Here is a 19,221-nt window from a genome sequence, read left to right as displayed (position 1 = left end):
AGTATATGTTTACCACAGGAAGTAATGATTCTCCAAAATCAGATCACGTTACCAAATTAATTATCCCCTTTTATCAGCCAAAGCAATATATATTAAAAGGTACCGGAAGTACCAAAAGAACAATTATACCCTCACTGATATATATATTACCATTGAACAACCGAGTAAATACTAAAACCATGGCATCATGTATTTGTCGTAAGTTGAAACCTATTTCACTTGGTGAGACAAGACTATTATTGTTGAAGAAAAACAATCAAATTATATAGAACAACCGGAAAATCAAGGCCACAGGAACACTAGTCATTATAGCACCTAAGTGTACATACGGGACAATGAATGGCATTTCAAACTATGCGACTTCTACCTCAAACAATTTAATTTCGAACCAGACAAAAATGGACTCAGAAATTGTCTTAGTAGTACAGTTATGGTATCAAAATTTGGCATGACCTGCAGGCATGTGGGGGCCAAAGGTCTGGTGCTGAAGAACATGCCAGCTACATCATATCTCAAGCTTCTGTATCAAATCATGGCACCCAGTTCCCACCTTCACAGGCAAACCAAGACAAATTCGGGAAGATGGTGTCTCCAAGTTGTCCACCTGCCCATGATAAGCTGCCTCAACAATAAATTTGGAAGCTGTCTCAAAGCACATTTTGATGAAAGGGGATGTGCAGTCTGCTATGCTCCCCGTTCTGTTCATAGGACTATAGCCACCAGAGTGCGTCATAAAGTCAGCAATGAGTGTCAAGTGCCGGATATTTACTGATATCCCATAAGATTTGAAAACATTTTGTACTTCCCTAATGATGGTCTCCCTGGCTGCTTCCACCCCATAAGCACTTAGCATAGCATGAACGCTGTTTGAATAAATATACCTAACATCAAGATCATCTTGCAACTCCCAGAATGTTTTAAAATGTATCCCTGATGTCTGCAATGCTGGTATTTTTTCTTTCATCGAGGCAGGAATATCATCCCTATTCCTGCCATCTTCACCATAGTATATTACTCCACTTTCTTTACATGTAATAGCTTTACATTCACCAACCCTTCCAAAATTTTGAATGCAAACCTTCTTGGCTGTTCTCTGAGCAATCTGCATATAGTTAAGTTGAAAACAGTTAAGTTTTATACGAAAAATAGGGAGTGACATATATATACCCAACTGGGCAACAGCAGCCCTATTTGCTTCTAGACCATAGTTCACTTCACAGTTTCCTTAGAACATATACATAGGATAAGAAAAAGATTGAGGAATGGCCACATATCATCTTTTTCTTCAAAACATGCTAGCACATTTTTAACGTCACCAAGATTTTCAAATGAAAAAGTAACTAACACTAGCTTCAAAAATCAATAATTTACAAAATGGCAAGAATATAAAAATAAACTAATTTTAGTGTTGGTAGAAGAAGGTTCTGTTTTTCTTGGCATTTATAATGCCCAAGGTACCTGACCAGCGTAGAAGGTACTTTGCTTCTAGGCATTTATATTACCCAAGAATATAAAAATAAACTACTTTTAGTTTTAAGAAAATAACAACCTAAACTTTGATAGCAGTGTAGAAAGGCATCAACCCCAAAATTTATACAGCATAGTAAAGAAAAATGAGCTAAAAGTACCTGCGCTAACAAAATATGAGGTTCACCGGTAAATTTAAAGTGGATCTCGAAATGCATCCCTTTAGCTTTCACAAAAACTGCCCTGTCATATTTTTTTGTTATTGCTTTAGATTTTTTCTTTTCCCGTTTCAAACTATTTTTTTCAACAATGGGCTTGAACTTGGATGATTTTTCAAGTCCTTGAGAATTATTAGCATCAAGTGTCATGTCATTATCATTCTCATTAACGTCCACATCACTGCCATCCTCGTCATTTTCAGTTTCCTCTGACTGCTCACCATCATGCATTTCCTCTTCCGGACCATCCTCATAATCAACCTCATCAGTACCTTGCCGTTTTCTCTTTTGCGCATCTGATCCAAGATCTTCATACCCCTCAGTGTCTTCAACAACACCATCATCATCATCATCATCCTTATTTTTACCTTTTGTCTCTGATTCTGATTCATTGCCATGACCATCTTCTGAGCTGTTTGAATAATTTGATTGTGGATCTGTCTTGAATTTTTTTATGCCACTAATTTTAGAAAGCAGTGCCATGTGACTTTCAATAGCATCCTCCAACTCTCTCACAAAGAAAACTCTCAAAGTGTCCTCCCAATCTTCAAGGGTAATATCAGTGTATTTTGGATACTGTTTAGGTTTATATAGCTTCATCACAAGTTTATATATACTGCAAACCTGACCGGCATGAACTGTTACTTGTACAACAGAAACCTTCATACTCTTAATTATGTCAGCTACAGTGATTTTCTTCAATTTGTCGGCAAGACAAATAGCATCTTCCCTGCAAATAACAATCGCATAAAAAACCTATACATGTCTGTGTACAAAAAGCAATAAGTTTTCAGGAACAAAAATAATTTACGCACAAACAATAGGCAATGTATCTCACATAGATTTATTCGGTCTCAAGGGGCATGTCATAAACGGAGTTTTGATATCACGTGAAGCAGCCATGACAATTTCTTGCAAACGTGGAATTCCAAGTGTCACGTTCATTTCACCTCGACCAGCAAGGTGGAAAGTATTCAAACTGGAAAAAAAAAGCCAAAAATACAAGTAATTGGTCACACCCGTGTACAACTTACTTTATCATTACCAAAAATTGTATAGATACAACACAAACAAACCTATATAAACACCATACACAAAAGAAGTCATTGTTCAGGTTAGCTTTGCTTAACCTTCACCAGGAATACATACCAAAAGTTGTCCAAATCTCAAGATTTTGCAACAAGAATTTCAATATGTGATCATCAGAAAGCACAGCAGCTTCTCTAATACCATAAAGGTCAAGCTTATACTTGTTAATTAAGATATAATTAGTTCACCTCATGGCAAAGTCATTCCATAAACTCATTACACCCAAGTTGAAACCCTTTGAAAGCTTTTTTAGAGTTTATATCAAACACAAACCATCAAAGAAAGGAAAAAACTTCACAAATGACTTGCTTTGTCAAATAGTTATCCCCTTATCCTATATTCAATGCAGGTGAAGTTGTAAGAAGGTATTCCAGTATTCATCTTCCACAAGTGCTCAACTAAGAATTTCGTTCACCCACATCCAACCTTACAATTAAAACTAATTGTGTGTTTGATAACTCTGGTTCAAGTAATCATAAAAGAATCGTTCTCCTAACAAATTCATACTCCATGTGCTTTAATACTGAAACAGTTTGTAAATAAAGAGCACCCCAAGTGATCAAAGTCCATGACAATGTAAAAAAATCTTACGTCATCTGTGTTGCAGGTTCGCCAACAGACTGAGAAGCTAATACACCAACCGATTCACCTGGTTGAGCAAGACAAGAGACATACTTATGCTCCATCAACTTTAAGAGGTCTCGTCGTTTCAAACCAAGATTTCTCTGTTTTAAGGAGTCACGAAAGAAATTCTCTGCTTTTCCTTTGAGAGCATCGGGCAATTTGTTAATATATGGACTTGATCTGTCTAGCTGACGGCAACAGTTGCTATAAACCAATTCTTTATTCTGAAAATAAAAATAGTGAAACATATGAACAAGCTACAAGTTGTAGGTGTAATTTATGGTGTTCTCAAAATAATAAACACTCGTACAGTTGACAACGCTTCAAATTTGTTGATAAAGCTAGTCTGATGGACGTCAACACCATCTTCTCCATAGTGAAACTGAATAATCGAACCATCAGCATCTCGGACAGTATGATCATAACATACTTTAAGGCACTCGAGGTTTTTCATCAAGCATCTTTGCAGGTACCCACTGCGAGATGTTTTGACAGCAGTATCAACTAACCTGTGGAGCAAAATAGAGATCATTCGCTGGGATCTGAACAGTCTTTCAAGGTTGCCCTAGTATTATTACTCACGTAAATTATTGTTCTAAAAGTGCAAATGACAATGATGTGAAATGATCTTAATCATCATTTCTTAAGAAGCATACATATGAATCTTGAAATTAGGAGGCCATTCTATCTACTATGTCTTGAATTTGAAAAATGAAAAATAGACAATAGAATGAACTTTTTTCTATCATGTAATCGAAAAGTAATTTTTATACCCCTCACGACCCGCCATGCAATGAAAGTAGTACTCCTGCGGATGAAGGCCTGTAAGAAACCGGTCAATAATGAACCCTCCTGCTCTAGGGGAACAATCCCAGGGAGCAAAGCAGGGCAAGGTCTTTCCAGAAACCATGCGTGGGACTCGTTTTCCTTCCAACTCTTGCTGACCTAGATGAGAAGATATCTGCTGGAAATTCACCTGTTCAAAAGAATATGAAATCAAATTCAAATCACTAAGCCATAAACATGATGCATAAGTGATTTGTACCGCAATAAATTTACAATCTTGTAAACTACAAATGGAAATGAATGAAAACATACAGAAATAATACATAGAAGAAATAAAAAGATAAACTTCAAGCTATTCTTTTTATAATTTGGAATGTTGAGAATAATCTACTTACTCTTCAATAGGATCTTGTATTTCAAAAACTATAAAACACACAATAATGGTTTCACTCTCGTCACAATTAAAATGTGTAGCACATAATAATGGTTTCAATAGGATCTTCTTATGCACAAACGTAATTAAAATGTGTAGCCCACAATAATGGTTACAATAGGATCTTAAGCACAAAAATTTTAGGACTTTAAATGTGAGTAGCATTTAAGACACTTGAGCCAAGCTCCATTTATAATATTCATAGAAAATTCGTAGATTTTTTAACAAAGCATATGCAGTATCTCCAGTGCTCTGAATCATACAACAATACACCCACAACTAACGAAACAGAGGTATCTAGACAAACATTTAGACAACAGTACACTTACCATACTACCCTTAGCTCCAGATGTAGTCATAAGAGAAATACAATTTTTTCCTGAAGGTTTCAATATTCCTTCAGATAGTAGCTCCTTTAATATTCCTGAGCTTGTTCTTGAGTTAAGATTGCTTATCATTTTCCTATCCAAGTATGTTAAGGCTGCTTCTCCATTACTGCGTACCTTTTTCTCAATATTCAACTGCATTGTGGTTGTATCTGAAATCAAAAATATACTAAGGCATATTACAATTTCGCACAGAAAAAATCAAATGGCAAAAGTTTTCCTTCAGTTTTCTAGTATTGCATAAGCATGTATGCTTTGACAACCTACTATATGAAACGAGTATTCATAAATTCAATAACAAACTTTTCAGTTTACTATCATCCTCTCAAATTCTCTGAATTTTTTATATACTAAGATACATAGGCACACAAAACAAGCCAAAGATGGATTAGATTCAGCTAGACTATATATGGTAGTCATACTGGACCTTAAACTTATCACATCCCAAACCCACAAAATAATCTCCCCTTTGCATCAAGGTAATTTTATAAAAAATAGTTTGCCAATAAATGCATTAGAGGATACTCTTCAGTAGAAGACTAAACTTTTTAAGAACTCAGGCATCTGCAAAACAGCAACCCATCCGTCTACAGGATTATTAACACTAGTCCAATTCAGTTTGTTTTATAAGTGTTTATTATTGGTGCTACGACCTCCTCTTCCTTGTAGTGCAACCATTCTATTAGGTTTCTTGGGAACAAGAAACCAGATTTTCAGATTCAGTAAAGAAATAAGCACTCAAATCTTACTGCAAAACGTAAGATAATACTTTAATTAAAGAAAACATAATACAGAAACATTCAACAGCTTCCAAGGGAAGTAAATCCCTTCTACACAGGACAAGCCCTATTCCAAAAACGAAAATACAACCCACCCACCAGGAGGAACCATTTCCTCCTTAAAAGATTGCCCTTACTAAACTTAATAACTACCTCTAACCACCCCTAAACTGCTCAACCACCCTTAACTGTCATGAAAGTTCTGATTTTGAACCTTCTTCCTAACATACACCTTAAAGTCTTATCACATTCCTTATGTTTTAATAACTTCAGCTGAATTTTCATCTTTTAACAATGTGACTTGAAGAAGTCTAACGACTAAGTTGTCCATTGAATGAATCTGATCACCAGCTAAAATTTGATTTCATGCATGATCAAAATCTGAGTGTAGACTTTTCAAAATTAAAACCATGTATAACTTATCAATTTTTCTGTTGATATCCTCCAATGCATCAACTACAACAAATCTCCTTAATTCTTCTATGGCAACTCAACCCTTTGCTACATGTGAGATCATATCATGACTAGCTTGTGTGAGATAGGCTACTCTTTGAGTTGTATCAGAATATTTCTAAGACATCTTATTCCACTAACTACTATAAAACAACACATAACAGGAAACCTTGTTTCTACCGTGGACGTTTATCTTCATTCCAAACCACATTGATTTCCTTTTCCAAATGATAATGGTATCCATGACCAAAGAACCATAACTCAATGGACACAAACCATGATAAGCAGTTCTTGAGGCACACCTATCCTTAAATTTGTCAGTCATAGCAGCGGTAGGAGACATAAGATAGTGATGGCCAAGCAATGGGACTTTGATACCAACTTGAATTTGGATGTGATAGAAGTTATGTATATTTTATAGACATGATTAAGTTTTAAGTCCCACGTAAATTTGAATATGTATAATTGAGTACTCAATTTTTTTATTTTTCAATTGACCACCTGCAATTTAATATTTCTATTAACTACAATATTCTTCTATATTAACCACAAAACCTCACATTTCTTAATTTGAGAGAAATAAGCAAGATGACAGAACAAAATAACAATCACATCACACAATTAACAAAAAAATTAAACAGTAGAGATTCAATTAAAAAATATAAAAATTGAGTACTAAATAGACCAAAAGAAAATGATAGGAACTTAATTGAAAATATTCAATTTATGAGGGACTTGAAACTTAATTAAACCTATTTTATATATATGGAAAAAGGAAGAGTGCATTACAAGGAAAAAGTATATCTTATAACACTCAAATTTTAGACTAGGTACATAAACCCAAAAAGCAGCTTTATGAAAGTTGTTCAAATATAACAACAGTCATAATTTTACCTTTTTCAATTCAAAGAAATGTATTCTACAGCACTGAAGATATTAGAGTCATGAATCGTTCAAGGAAACACGTTAAAGGAAAGAATAATAATTCAGAAGACAAGTTACTTCTGCCTGAGGAACTTCACTATATCAGGAGTTAGAAAGTAAAGAGTTACATAAGAGTTTAAGTTGCAGACATCATAAAGTCAAGGCACTCAACATACTATAGTATTAAATTCAGGGGGTAACATATATTAAATACAAACCAGCAATTCATAAATTAAAGCAATCTAAAAAATATTATCATATCTTGAAATAGAATATTATATTAGAATCCATTTTTGTATAAAATGATTTTATTTCAATTACCTATATTATCACCATTCATTACTCCAATGAATTCCCGATGAACAATGTCACCAATTTCCTCACAACTGCTTAGTTGATTCATTCTTTCAACATCCTTTTCTTCTATTATCATAAGATCATCTACTCCACATGTGAACCCATGCATCTGAAAGACAAACAAATCAGAATCATGCAAGAATGCATGCTAAATAACTACTGACAAAAGTATAATAATAGCAAAACGAATAAATTGATCAGTAACCTGTAAAAAGGAAGTAAACAACCGACTTAATGCTGAGAGTAGGTTACCAGCAACATTCGATCCATAAAATTCTTGCACTGTATGTATTATACCATAGTCACCAAATTGAGCCTTATCAACCACACCTCGCACCAAATTATTTTTATATATCAATAATTTATCCTCATCAGGCAAATCCTTGTCTCTTGACTTATCACGTGTATATCTTTCACCCTCCCTGACCTGAGTTTTGAAAAAATTTGATGGGATTTTTGCATTCTTCTCAACCGTAAATGGTGGTGAACCTCTGGTGATATAGTATAGCAATGCACTGATAACCTAGAAAAAACATAAGAGACCAAATTTATAAAACCATTATATCATTCAAACATACTGATTCCTTAGTTTAATAAATCATATTGAAATAATACAAGGGAAAAACAACATTAAACGAAAATGAAAAACTTTCTGCCCAGTTTATCCAGAAAGTAATTTGCTAAAACATCAGAAGTGTGAAAGTGTTAAGTCTAAGATTAACAGATAGCAACCTGTTTTCCTGTCCATAGGGGTTCAGGCTTCCATATTGCTGGAGGAAACAAAAACATTTCACACTCAGAATTTGTCATGAAAACTTTCTGCCCGTGTTTGCCAGAGAAGGAGCCTACCCCAGCCATAGATACACCAGAACTATAGAGTAATTGATTGAACTCTTCATAAGTTATGAAAGTATCCTTTTTGGTAAGAAGAGAAGCACTCACAATATGATCCTGGAAAAATAGTGCAAAATTGGAGGAAAAAAATATTAGGACACAAAGAAGAAAAGTTTTGAAAATAATGTAAGAATAATTAAATAAGCAAATAGAAGGTGATGAGGCTCTGAAACAATGTTGTTACATTGAGACGCTTAAAAAAACTGAACTGAACTTTAGAAAGAACTGAATTTTAGTATCACATCTCAGACAACAATAAGAGTACATAATTGTATTTATAGGCATCGCTTGCACCAGAATCTAGTATCTAAGAGGTATTGGCATTTCCTTTAGAATTTGACTTCATTAGCATTTCACTAAGTTGAGTATTGTTGGTAGGCTTGTTATTAGGATTTACCCAAGAATTTGATGTTTTATATAAGCCAGTCGAATAAGGAATGTATTGTTGAAAGATCAATGAAGTCCAGAGATCCATGAGGTTGATAAAAAATATCATATTTGAAATAACAAACATTGGTTGTGTCTAAACTACATACTTGACATTGAAAATAGGGAGATTTGCCACAATGACCTCTACCAAATTTCTAGCATGAGAAGAAACTCCAATACGAGAGCCTCCATGATTACCACCACCACAACTATACAAGTCTTCAGTATAGTGAAGTGACAGTGAGACTAAGTTGGCAATGTGTGTTTAAGTCATGTTTCATGACCATACAAAAGAGCTTCAATTTCAACAATTGACGATGTGAGTTTCTTACTTTAAATAAAAAAGACAACTAGAGCAAATTGGAGGGAAGTCCTTCAAGAATAGCATCACCATGCTCTTCATGACGGGAATGTTAACACTAACGAGTTCATCAACGTAAATTTTAATCTTAAGAATATAATCTTCCATTGTTTTGGAATCAAGTCTAACAGCATGCATTGCAATACGCAATTGTCGTGCACAAGATGTAGTTTGAAGACTAAAATATTCATGAATCTTCTCCAAAACCTTATACGAGTAATTGGAGCCAAGCACACAAAAAAGAACAGATTTCGAAAGAGTCGACTGAAGCAAAACAAGTAATGTTTGGTCTTGAACATCATAAGCCTCATATTCAAGATTAACATTGTCAACCGTACGATCATGTTCAGTAAGATATCAAAGCGGAACCACCAGATTTACAACAAATCGCTATACTTATGTGTTTTGATTACCATTTCAATGTGTTGTCGCCAATGAAGATAATTCAAGTCATCAAGTTTTTAAGTGATTAAGGTTGGAAATGAATGTGAAGTGGAAGCCATAGGAATACAGACGTCACAAAGTGTAATTCAATAAATAAAACCAGAGTGAGCAATTCGCAATCACAAACCACAAAAATGCTAAGTAACGAAGAACAATACACAAAACATAGACAGAAAAGACGCTAGAGAACTGCCAAGAAAGTGATCAAAGATGACGACTAGAGATGAAGAAGATGAATCATCAAACGAACTCTAGTTATGAAGTGGATCAATACACAAAACATAGACAGAAAAGACACTAGAGAACTGCCAAGAAAGTGATCAAAGATGACGACTAGAGACGAAGAAGATGAATCATCAAACGAACTCTAGTTATGAAGTGGATCGTTGAAAAAATTTCTCTAGATACCATCTTAGAAAAACTGATTTTAACTTAAGAATGAATTGAATTTTATTATCAAATCTCACACAATAATAGGAGTACAAAATTGTATTCATAGACACCGTTTACAACAACACCTATTATTAGAAATAGCTGACAGCTGTCAAAGACTGAGCTGCACAAACTAATTCATTTCTACTAACAAAGACTGACGGCTATGCAAACTTAATTCTACTATAAGAGACCTAGTGATCATGGATACAACTATGGGAAACACCCCCTGACCCCACAAAGGAGCGATCATTATGCCCTGCAGCATGGATCTGCCTTTTTTAAATAAATTTATGCAAATACCTGAATTAAAGCTCTGATTGGATCCCCACTTGTAGGTTTCACATATTGATTGTTAGCATTTACAATATTGTAAGCTTCAGCCCGAGAAATTTCATCTTGTGGAAAATGTACATTAATCTCATCGCCATCAAAATCAGCATTATAAGTACTGAGATCACAAAGGAGAAAAAAGAAAAAGTTATTGACATTAGCTACCCTATATGATTGTCAGATATAGTCAAATGTATTGAAACATAATTTATAGCACAATCACATAAATCTCAAACATAAGCTACATATTACCTGCAATTTGCATAGTGCATCCGTACAGTTTTTTCCCCCTTCAGAACACGAACTATATGCGCCATTATACTAGGTTTATGGAGTGTTGGCTGCAATAGAATATAAAGTTCAATTCACGGCAGAATGTTGTCCATATCACACATTTCCCAATATTATCTTCACTATTTTTCCATGTTGCAGTATACAGTAAAAAATTATACAAGCAATACTACCAATGCGAACTTATGAAAAAACAGAACTTTAACTCAAATCACACATTTTCAAGAACCACATTAACTTGACAGTTTCAAATAGTGGATGAGAATAATCAAAAGCATACATCCAGCATTCTGGTGTGATACTAGATTTTCAATTTTTTCTTTACCACAAAAATTCATTAAAGGAATCAAAGACAGTTCCACAATAAATATAGATTGCATTATTTCTATACAACATCAGATGAGAAAATGCATTACCTGTCTATTGACAAGCACAACATCACCATCCTTCAAGTGGCGATACACAACTTTCCCTTCAAATTCCTGATCAGAAATCTTCCCTTGATCCAAAATAACTCCTCTTGATGAAGGTAACTTTCTTGATATCATAGCAAGCAACTTCGGACTTCGTTGAAGCTTGACTGTTGCTTGTTTATCAGAATAGTGTGTAGCACCAGGATGGGAGTCAGGGCCATTAAGGATAGCATTTCTTAACTTCATGGCATTCCAAGGAGTCACTCTCTGAAAGGTATTAACATAAAGGCATTGGCAGGAAACAAAATGAAATATGAAGGCAATGGCTAGTAATAACCTACTCAATTTCCAATAAGGCCATTGTAGTATAATATCAGTTATATAAATTCTGAACATTTCATTTCTTTCTAGAGCAATTTATCATTCTATATTTCTGGTGCTCTGGTAAGAATAATGAGGCCAAAGTTTAATGCAGTTATATTTAGAGAAAAAGACTATACAACGACAGTGTAAATTACTTTTATAATATTATCCAATTACAAACCACAATCTTAAAATCCATAACAATGGTAACCTGTTATCGGATGACTGAGTTAAACTGTATTTGCATTTCATAGCATGATTAAACCCTTGTACTTATAGGAGAACAGTTACTTTTCAGTATCAATTTACCTTCTTTAAATTATATGGGTCCAAGGGAAAGATGGCTTCCTTCTCCAAGATCACTAGATTTATATATTATATATGAAGAAAATGAAGTAAAGAAAGATACAATACCAAAATATTCTGACATGCAGTTCATGCATCAGTTAAATGCATTTAGTATTAATGGGAATTGGTATTTGTAAAGTAGCACCTACTTACTGATTTTACTCTTCATCAAAAAAACAGTTCTACTAAGTTTATTAAGAATCTAACATATGTTCTGCGAAAGCTAACCACTTCACACCCAAGCTATTCCATCATGTCTCCCTCCAAATTAAACATGAACACTTCACAAGTGTATGCAGTATACATGTGATACTATACGCTTATAGCTAAAATGAATAAACATCAGAAATGTATAACAGTATTAAAAAATAAAGAATATAACAAACACAGACATTCAATGATGCCCCTAGTTCCAACCCTTACCTCAGGATAGGATAATCTTATTGCAAAATATGGGGGTATCCCAATTTCATTGACTGCCAAATAAGGATCTGGTGATATGACAGAACGGCATGCAAAATTAACCCTCTTTCCCATCATTTTCTGGCGAAAGATGCCTTCTTTCTTCTCTAGCAATTGACAAATGCCAGCAGCCACATCTCTCTGGCCTAGACCAAGAAAGAAGAAAACAAAAATTTACGTATGAATCATTAACAACATTATTCATCAAAACATAAAGAAGATATATGTCAGCATTGCTTAACATATGTGAAGGGATTAATATGTTAGTATAGGTTAACTCGTCTTTTGTATTACCTATTAGACACCTATGTTTAGATCATTATATTATTTTATTCATGTAAGAATCAATATAAATGAATGAATCAGGCAAGAGAAAATTAAGCTCTCTTTTACTATTTTTATCACAAATTAACACTTATAAGATTAATTTTATTTTCATTTTCTGCATTTGCTTTATTATCTATTAATAATAATATTGGTCAATGACTTTATTGACAAATTTCAACCAACCTAAACACAGGCAGCTCCGTATTACCATTCAAATCTTCAACAGGTTAAAGAAAATGAAACAATAAGAAACTCTTACCAGAAGCAGTTTTACTGTCGAATAGCAAGTTAATAGATTGCTGCAGATCCATCCACCGGCTTAGCACCTTAGAGGGATCTAACTTATTTATATGGGCCTCTCCTAAGGATATGTTGCCTTGTAAAACCTTAGTCAGTAAAACAGTTTGAGGATGTTCCATCACCTACATGAGCATTGACTACACAATTAAAACAAGTATAAGATAAAATGGCAATACATAAGAAAATAAATAAAATCAAAATCAAAAGCTACAATCCTAATTTCTGCAACAAACAAGTCTCACACTAGGTGGATTCAGCTACATGGATAAATTGGCCGATCTGAAAAAGCCAAATTTTCAACAACTCATGAACAATAAGGTCTTTAAAAATGGTATTCCCTAAATTTGGTAGGGTCACATCACCTTTAATCATATTACTTTGCATTTGATTCACTTTACACATTGGAACATTCACAGGCCTTCTTTTGACAAGACAAACCACCCCAAGTGAGTTTCTTCCATCCTTAATTAAACAGATGCTAATCTAAATTGCACTTGCATATAATCATTATCATCCCTAATCTTATCCTTCCCAGTATGCCCACTAATTTCCAGCTGTATTATAATTTTTACTACTCTATTTTTTATCTTATCTTACTACACTCAGCTATATCATTAAGCACCACAAGCAAATTCTAGGATATGAAATCATTCCTACATTCGTTAGAATTAAAAGTTGGTTAATCTGTTGGGTAAGATGTCAAAGTGGTTTTATCACCAAAGACCAGTATGAAGATGATTTAGAAAGAGAAGAAAAACACTTAAGAATAGCAATTATAGTAAACTATTGAGGATGTAAAGGAACTGAATGAACAAAATTTAAATGCTCTTTTTTTTCAAAAGCTGGACTTTCCCAGCCATTCATGTCACCATATGCGAATTGCTGAGGACAAAAAGAAAAGAACAAAAAAATAGAACATAAACATCCTAAAATAAAGAAATACCCTTAAAAACTCATCTCCAAAAATAGGAGACCATCTACATGTGTTGTATTTTTCCTCATGAAACAATAATCAGAATCCAATATAACATAATGAAGTTTATTATCAAACCAATGTTACATAGTTATCAGATAAAAGAAATCTATAAATTTGCTAACAGTATCTCTTAAGCATACTTACATCATCACCTGCTTTAGCTGGGGGTCGGAATTTGATTGGTGGAACAAAAATATTCTCTAGAAAGAACATTGAGTGACCAGCTTTCTTTCCAAACCCCTGATCTTGAATATCACTGATATAAGAGCAGAGTCTGGCCTCGTTTTCCCACAAAAGCTCTAAAATACCTTTAACCTGTAAATTGAAAAGAATTATATGAAAAGATCCACACACATTTTCAAGCAGCATCTATTATTACATCAAACATGCCCTTAGCAAGCAGACACTTGTCCTACAAAACAGAATACGCTATAAAAGACACCCATTAGGCCAACATTTACATGAAACCAACCTGTGATGGTAGCAACGACCCAGAAAGTTTATTTTGTGCAGCTAGCTTGTGAGACAAATTCCCCTTTTTTCTTTTATCTCTTTTAACAGCCCCAACAGATGATATATCTTCTTCATCTGTAGTCTCCCCACCACCTAAAGACATGTCATCATTGTTTATTTCACTTTCCACAACTCTGATGGTATTTGCTCTAGCCGCATCAGCAGAAAGGACATTCTTGAGCCATCAATCAGAAACCAAAAAGGGAGAATGGAAAGGAAATGAAAAGAAATGTAAGAATTAGAGAAAGCAGCTAGAAATACCAACAAGAATGGACCTATGGACAAGGCAATCTGTTTCTTATGACATGAGCATAAACATAAATACTTATATGAAAAAAATGCAATATCTACATTATAGAGATATGGACTTTGTGGTATTCAAATTTCAAAGTTCACCAAGTCATCATTCAAATTAAATACAAAAAAAATAACAGTTCTAAAACTGTACAAAAATTTTCGTTTAATATTTGAAAATGGAAATCCTTACAAGAAACAAAACCAAGAAGTGGAAAAAAACATGCCTATGAGAAAGTGCAATATCCACAGCAGAGATATGCACTTTATGATATTCAAATTTCTAACTTTACCAAGACATCATATTCCGAAAACAAAAGAGGAAAAACTAGCAGTTGTAAACATAATGATTGAGAATGGTAAAGCACAGCTAATCAAACCCTGCTATAAAGCAGGCACAGTATTGCAAGTATGTAGCTTCCTATTAGTAATAATGCTAGGACACAAATAATCATCTATTGAAATCTAAGGTAGCATGATAGTTGCGGAATGATATATCCCACATTGAGGACAGAGCATACATAATAAATGTCCAGTAAGGTTAGAGTCACATACATAGCCAACCCAACTCACCCGCTCTACATAATAAATGTCCGTGTGCATATATATAAAAGAATATATGTGCAATATGTAATATACAATATTGAAAGAATATAACCAAAGTATTATTACATCTAAAGAAAGTGTGGCGTAAAGATCTAAATGAAAGTAACTTGGAGCTTGCGTAACGATCTAAAAGAAAGAAACTTGGAGCTAAATGACAACAAACTATTTTTTATTATTACAATGATTTAAATTCTGCAATAAACTAATTTCTGAAAATAGACCAAGTAAAAAGAAACGATGATCTTACCATGTGAAACCATCCAAAGGTTGGTTTACTGATTTTAGGATTTACAACTCCACAATTTTGACACTTTTTATATTGTCGCTTCAGAAACTTCTTTAGAATAGACATTGCCTCACTAAATTGAAGGGAGGTCCAATTTTCTCCCTGTTGCTCGGCACTACAATGGTGGCTCTCATCACCATCACCTGAGTGTGTGAATTCATCTAAATTAATAGAGTCTAAACTTTTGGCCCTGATAATATCCCCTTTCATTATGAGCTCCAATTGGGTAGTACGCATATCCACCTTGCATCAACGTAAAGCCAACCAAACAATAGCCAATATAAATATCTTTCAAAAAGCAGAAGTATAAGGACAAACACATAAAACTACCAAATCACATCAACAAATCAACATAAATTTACCTCTTTTCTGCTAGCTTGAAAATGATAGCAAGAGAAACAAGTTCTCTGTATAATACTGCTAAGAATATTGAACATCAAAGGATTGTAGACAGGAGAAACAAGTTCAATATGACCAAAATGACCTGGGCAAAGTTTAGAAGCTTGACCACATGACTTACAACTACATCAAACAAAAAGGCATGTCTCAGTCACCCACCTTTATTCAGGCCAAGAAACATAGGTACAACTTCAATTAAACATCTTCAGTCATCAAAAAATGATCAACTACTACCCCATACAACTTATCTCCCCAACCAGATTAAAAACAATTCTAGAACCAGAGAAAAAGAAAACATAAAAGCTCAATCAAACTCTTCACTAAAAAGAGATAAAACCATGTCTGTATGGATTAGATTCCAGTCTCTGAGAGATTTTTAATTGAAGACAAGTATTTGATTACTAACTTCCAAAGAATCCCTTATAACTTTAAAGGCGCTTAAGCAGAAACGTGAAAGTGCTTCTGAAAATGTCAAGCTGCATAATTTGTTTCTACCTTAAATAACAAGTGCACATTTGTTTTTCCTTAAAATAAGATGAGAAAACTTCTACAAGCTATATAACTATATTACAAATTAAAAATATTTATTTTCTTGTACATTCTTATTTTCGTCTCCTACAAGTATTCATGAAAAAACTTAAACAAACAAGGTCTGAACAGATAACAATTAATATCTGTGATCAAAATAATAGAGTGAAAATCCATGAAATATGAACATACAGGGACTTGTCATCCAGCGGACCCATAGCTGGATCGTATAGTCCACCAGGCACAGGGTGAAGCAAAGCATTTAGCAAAATCGGATTCGTTATCTTCACTAGACTACTCCGCTGCAAGTCGTCGCTCGTTAAAAAACTGAACGCCACCGCCTTAACGGAATTCGTCGCACTCTGCAAGGTCACGGAGTCAGACAAATTTATAGGAAAGAAGAGAGTTACACTGTTATTCAGGATCATGTTAACATTCAGAGAGGATTGTTACCTCGGTGTAGAGCACCATGGTGGCGCCGTCAAAGCAGGTACCGTCAAGGGTTTATCGGAGAAAGATACAAAACGAAGAAGAAAGGTTCAGTGTTAGAAGAAGAAATAGGTTTTTATTTGAGAGGTTTAAGGAATGAGGGGTTTTATTACGTGAAATAGATCACACCCCAAAATAATAATAATAATCTTATCAATCTTATGCATATTTTTAAATGAGATCATTCTTTATTTTACATTTGAAAAGTGTTTCATAAAAGGAATATTTTTTAGTTTTATAAGAATATAAAGTTTGAAAATTTACTTTCTCACTTTTAATTTATCTTTAAAAAATAACAAGGAACCTAGTTTCCTAGTTTTTTTATTATAATATTATAATTAAAATATAAACACTGGTAAATTACTTCATTTCTAAATATGAACTGATAAAAAATGGGTTTCTTTCAAGAATTACTACATAATTATGAAATTATAAATTATAAATATGATAGGTTCTTACAATTTGGACCTATAGCAATGATCTTTTTAATTTAAAATAATAATAATAATAATTTATTCTTTTTTTTTCAGAAATATTTCAACATAAAATTGATTATAATAAAAAATACCACTTACATCTGAAAGACAAAAAATATAATTAAAAATGAGAATATTTGTATTTAAATTTATAATAATTAAATAATGCATCATTGTTTGAAATGAGTGTTATTTAGAAAAGGATCGTGATATTCCAACAACAAAATTTTAACACATTTTTAACAACGCCAGGTGTCAATAGTGCATTGGTCCAATTTTTTTTCTTTTATTTCTGAAATTGTGACATCGAAATTGATGAGAGCTTTAGAAAATTTGGAATTTCAAATATACCCCTTGTCCTATTTCATTAGAAATCAATGTTCTCTTTCTTCCTTCTCGTTCATCATCTTCGTTCTAGCTTTCTCTTTTGGTTTTCGGTCTCCCTCTTCCTTGTGGTTGTCACTCTTCCTTGTTGTTCTCCTTCTACGTTTTTGTTACATCTCTTCGTTTTGGTTAATGTCGTCCTCTTTGTTGAGTGTTTGTGCAAAATGGCAAGTTCCGGTAACCATGATCCTTCGACGAGCAAGGTAAATGCATTCTTCCTTCATTTTGTACATTGCGTTTTCGGTTTGGATTTTGGGTTTTCCTTGTTAAATTTTTTGTTGTTTTTGTTTTATGGCTTTTATGTTTTGGTTATTTTATTTGTTGTTGATGTAGTTGAGGGTTAGTCACTTATTTTTAACAAAGTATATTTCTACTTTGAACAAGCATTTGACAGAGGAGCACCGGTCACTGATTGCGGAGATGGTGGACAGAGTGTTTTATGTGAAGAACTGTCCATGAACATTGGATTTTTTTTTTCCCCGAGAGGCATGTCCACCAATCCACCTCCAATGAAGACTTACGTGAGGATAAGGTCACGAAGGTGTTACAAGAGCAGAGTGTTTAGGACTCCTTACACTCGATTTCTTAGAATAAAATATGAGTGATATTTGTATAGATTTCTTAAGAGAAAGTAATACAAAATTGTACATAGATGAACAAATGTTTGTAATTTGGAATATATTTTGTTCAATGTTAAGAGAAAGTAATACAAAATTGTACATATTATTAATGTTAATTGAATTTCCTTTGTTATTCTCATTGTGAAATATGGTTTTGTTTGAATTGTTAATGAATAAAGTGGCCACTTTGATTAGTACTGATATATTTGATGGAGGAATGAAACAATGCTTGTGACATGATGAAGTTAGGTGAAGTCCTGGAACTTTTGCACCAAAAAACACGGTTGTAATCAATTACAACTCATTGGTAAACGATTACACGAACAAAATCCAGGATTTGTACAGAAACTTGTACTATAGGAGTCAACTGTGCTAACCTCGGTGACCATAGTCAAAATTTTTAATTTTTTGGCATAAATCAACTGGTTTTCACTTGATTTTAGTGTTTGAGTGTCAGTATAAGCTGAAAAGTCATGTTTGGGCACCCCATGATTGAGGAAATGAACAATGTTTATGAGATGAACAACTTAGATGAAGTCTTGAAACTTCTGCACCAAAAAATACACTTGTAATCGTTTACAGATGCTTGGTAAACGATTACACGAACAAAATCCAGGATTTGTACAGAAACTTATATTGGAGGAGTCAGTTGTGGTAACCTAGGTGACCATAGTCAAAATTTTTAATTTTTTGGCATAAATCAACTGGTTTTCACTTGATTTTAGTGTTTGAGTGTG

At 33.7% G+C, this 19,221-nt stretch overlaps 1 protein-coding gene across 4 annotated transcripts; it reads right to left on the bottom strand.

The window, feature by feature from the left end:
• Positions 1-241: 241 nt before the first annotated feature.
• LOC108326075 (DNA-directed RNA polymerase I subunit 1) lies at positions 242-17,123 on the bottom strand. 4 transcript variants are annotated; one of them, XM_052874280.1, is made up of 22 exons: positions 16,969-17,123; positions 16,708-16,877; positions 15,951-16,110; positions 15,550-15,831; positions 14,362-14,577; positions 14,034-14,204; positions 12,873-13,035; positions 12,248-12,432; positions 11,117-11,380; positions 10,662-10,750; positions 10,380-10,527; positions 8,249-8,467; positions 7,944-8,039; positions 7,722-7,832; positions 7,481-7,625; positions 4,947-5,155; positions 4,172-4,374; positions 3,709-3,907; positions 3,366-3,622; positions 2,524-2,664; positions 1,629-2,415; positions 242-1,102 (listed from the first exon to the last, which is right to left on the bottom strand). In XM_052874280.1, exons 1-22 carry the CDS (start codon positions 16,984-16,986, stop codon positions 506-508), a joined length of 4,830 nt encoding a protein of 1,609 aa, XP_052730240.1. In that variant the 5' UTR covers positions 16,987-17,123; the 3' UTR covers positions 242-505. The 4 variants fall into 4 exon arrangements, with proteins under 4 accessions (XP_052730240.1, XP_017414824.1, XP_052730241.1 ...); XM_017559335.2 differs by having other exon boundaries at positions 7,722-8,039; XM_052874281.1 differs by having other exon boundaries at positions 5,121-5,155; positions 7,722-8,039.
• Positions 17,124-19,221: the final 2,098 nt, after the last annotated feature.

This window comes from Vigna angularis, chromosome 3 (assembly GCF_016808095.1).
Source record: "Vigna angularis cultivar LongXiaoDou No.4 chromosome 3, ASM1680809v1, whole genome shotgun sequence".
Classification (NCBI taxonomy): Eukaryota; Viridiplantae; Streptophyta; class Magnoliopsida; order Fabales; family Fabaceae; genus Vigna; species Vigna angularis.
This window is presented reverse-complemented; position numbering and strand designations above follow the sequence as displayed.

Excerpts from the sequence above, each read along its gene's own strand:
- LOC108326075 (XM_017559335.2), bottom strand. Across the intron at positions 2,665-3,365 it reads GAACCTGCAACACAGATGAC|TTTGAATACTTTCCACCTTG; the intron begins GTAAGATTTTTT and ends TTTTTTTTCCAG. Across the intron at positions 1,103-1,628 it reads CTCATATTTTGTTAGCGCAG|ATTGCTCAGAGAACAGCCAA; the intron begins GTACTTTTAGCT and ends AACTATATGCAG.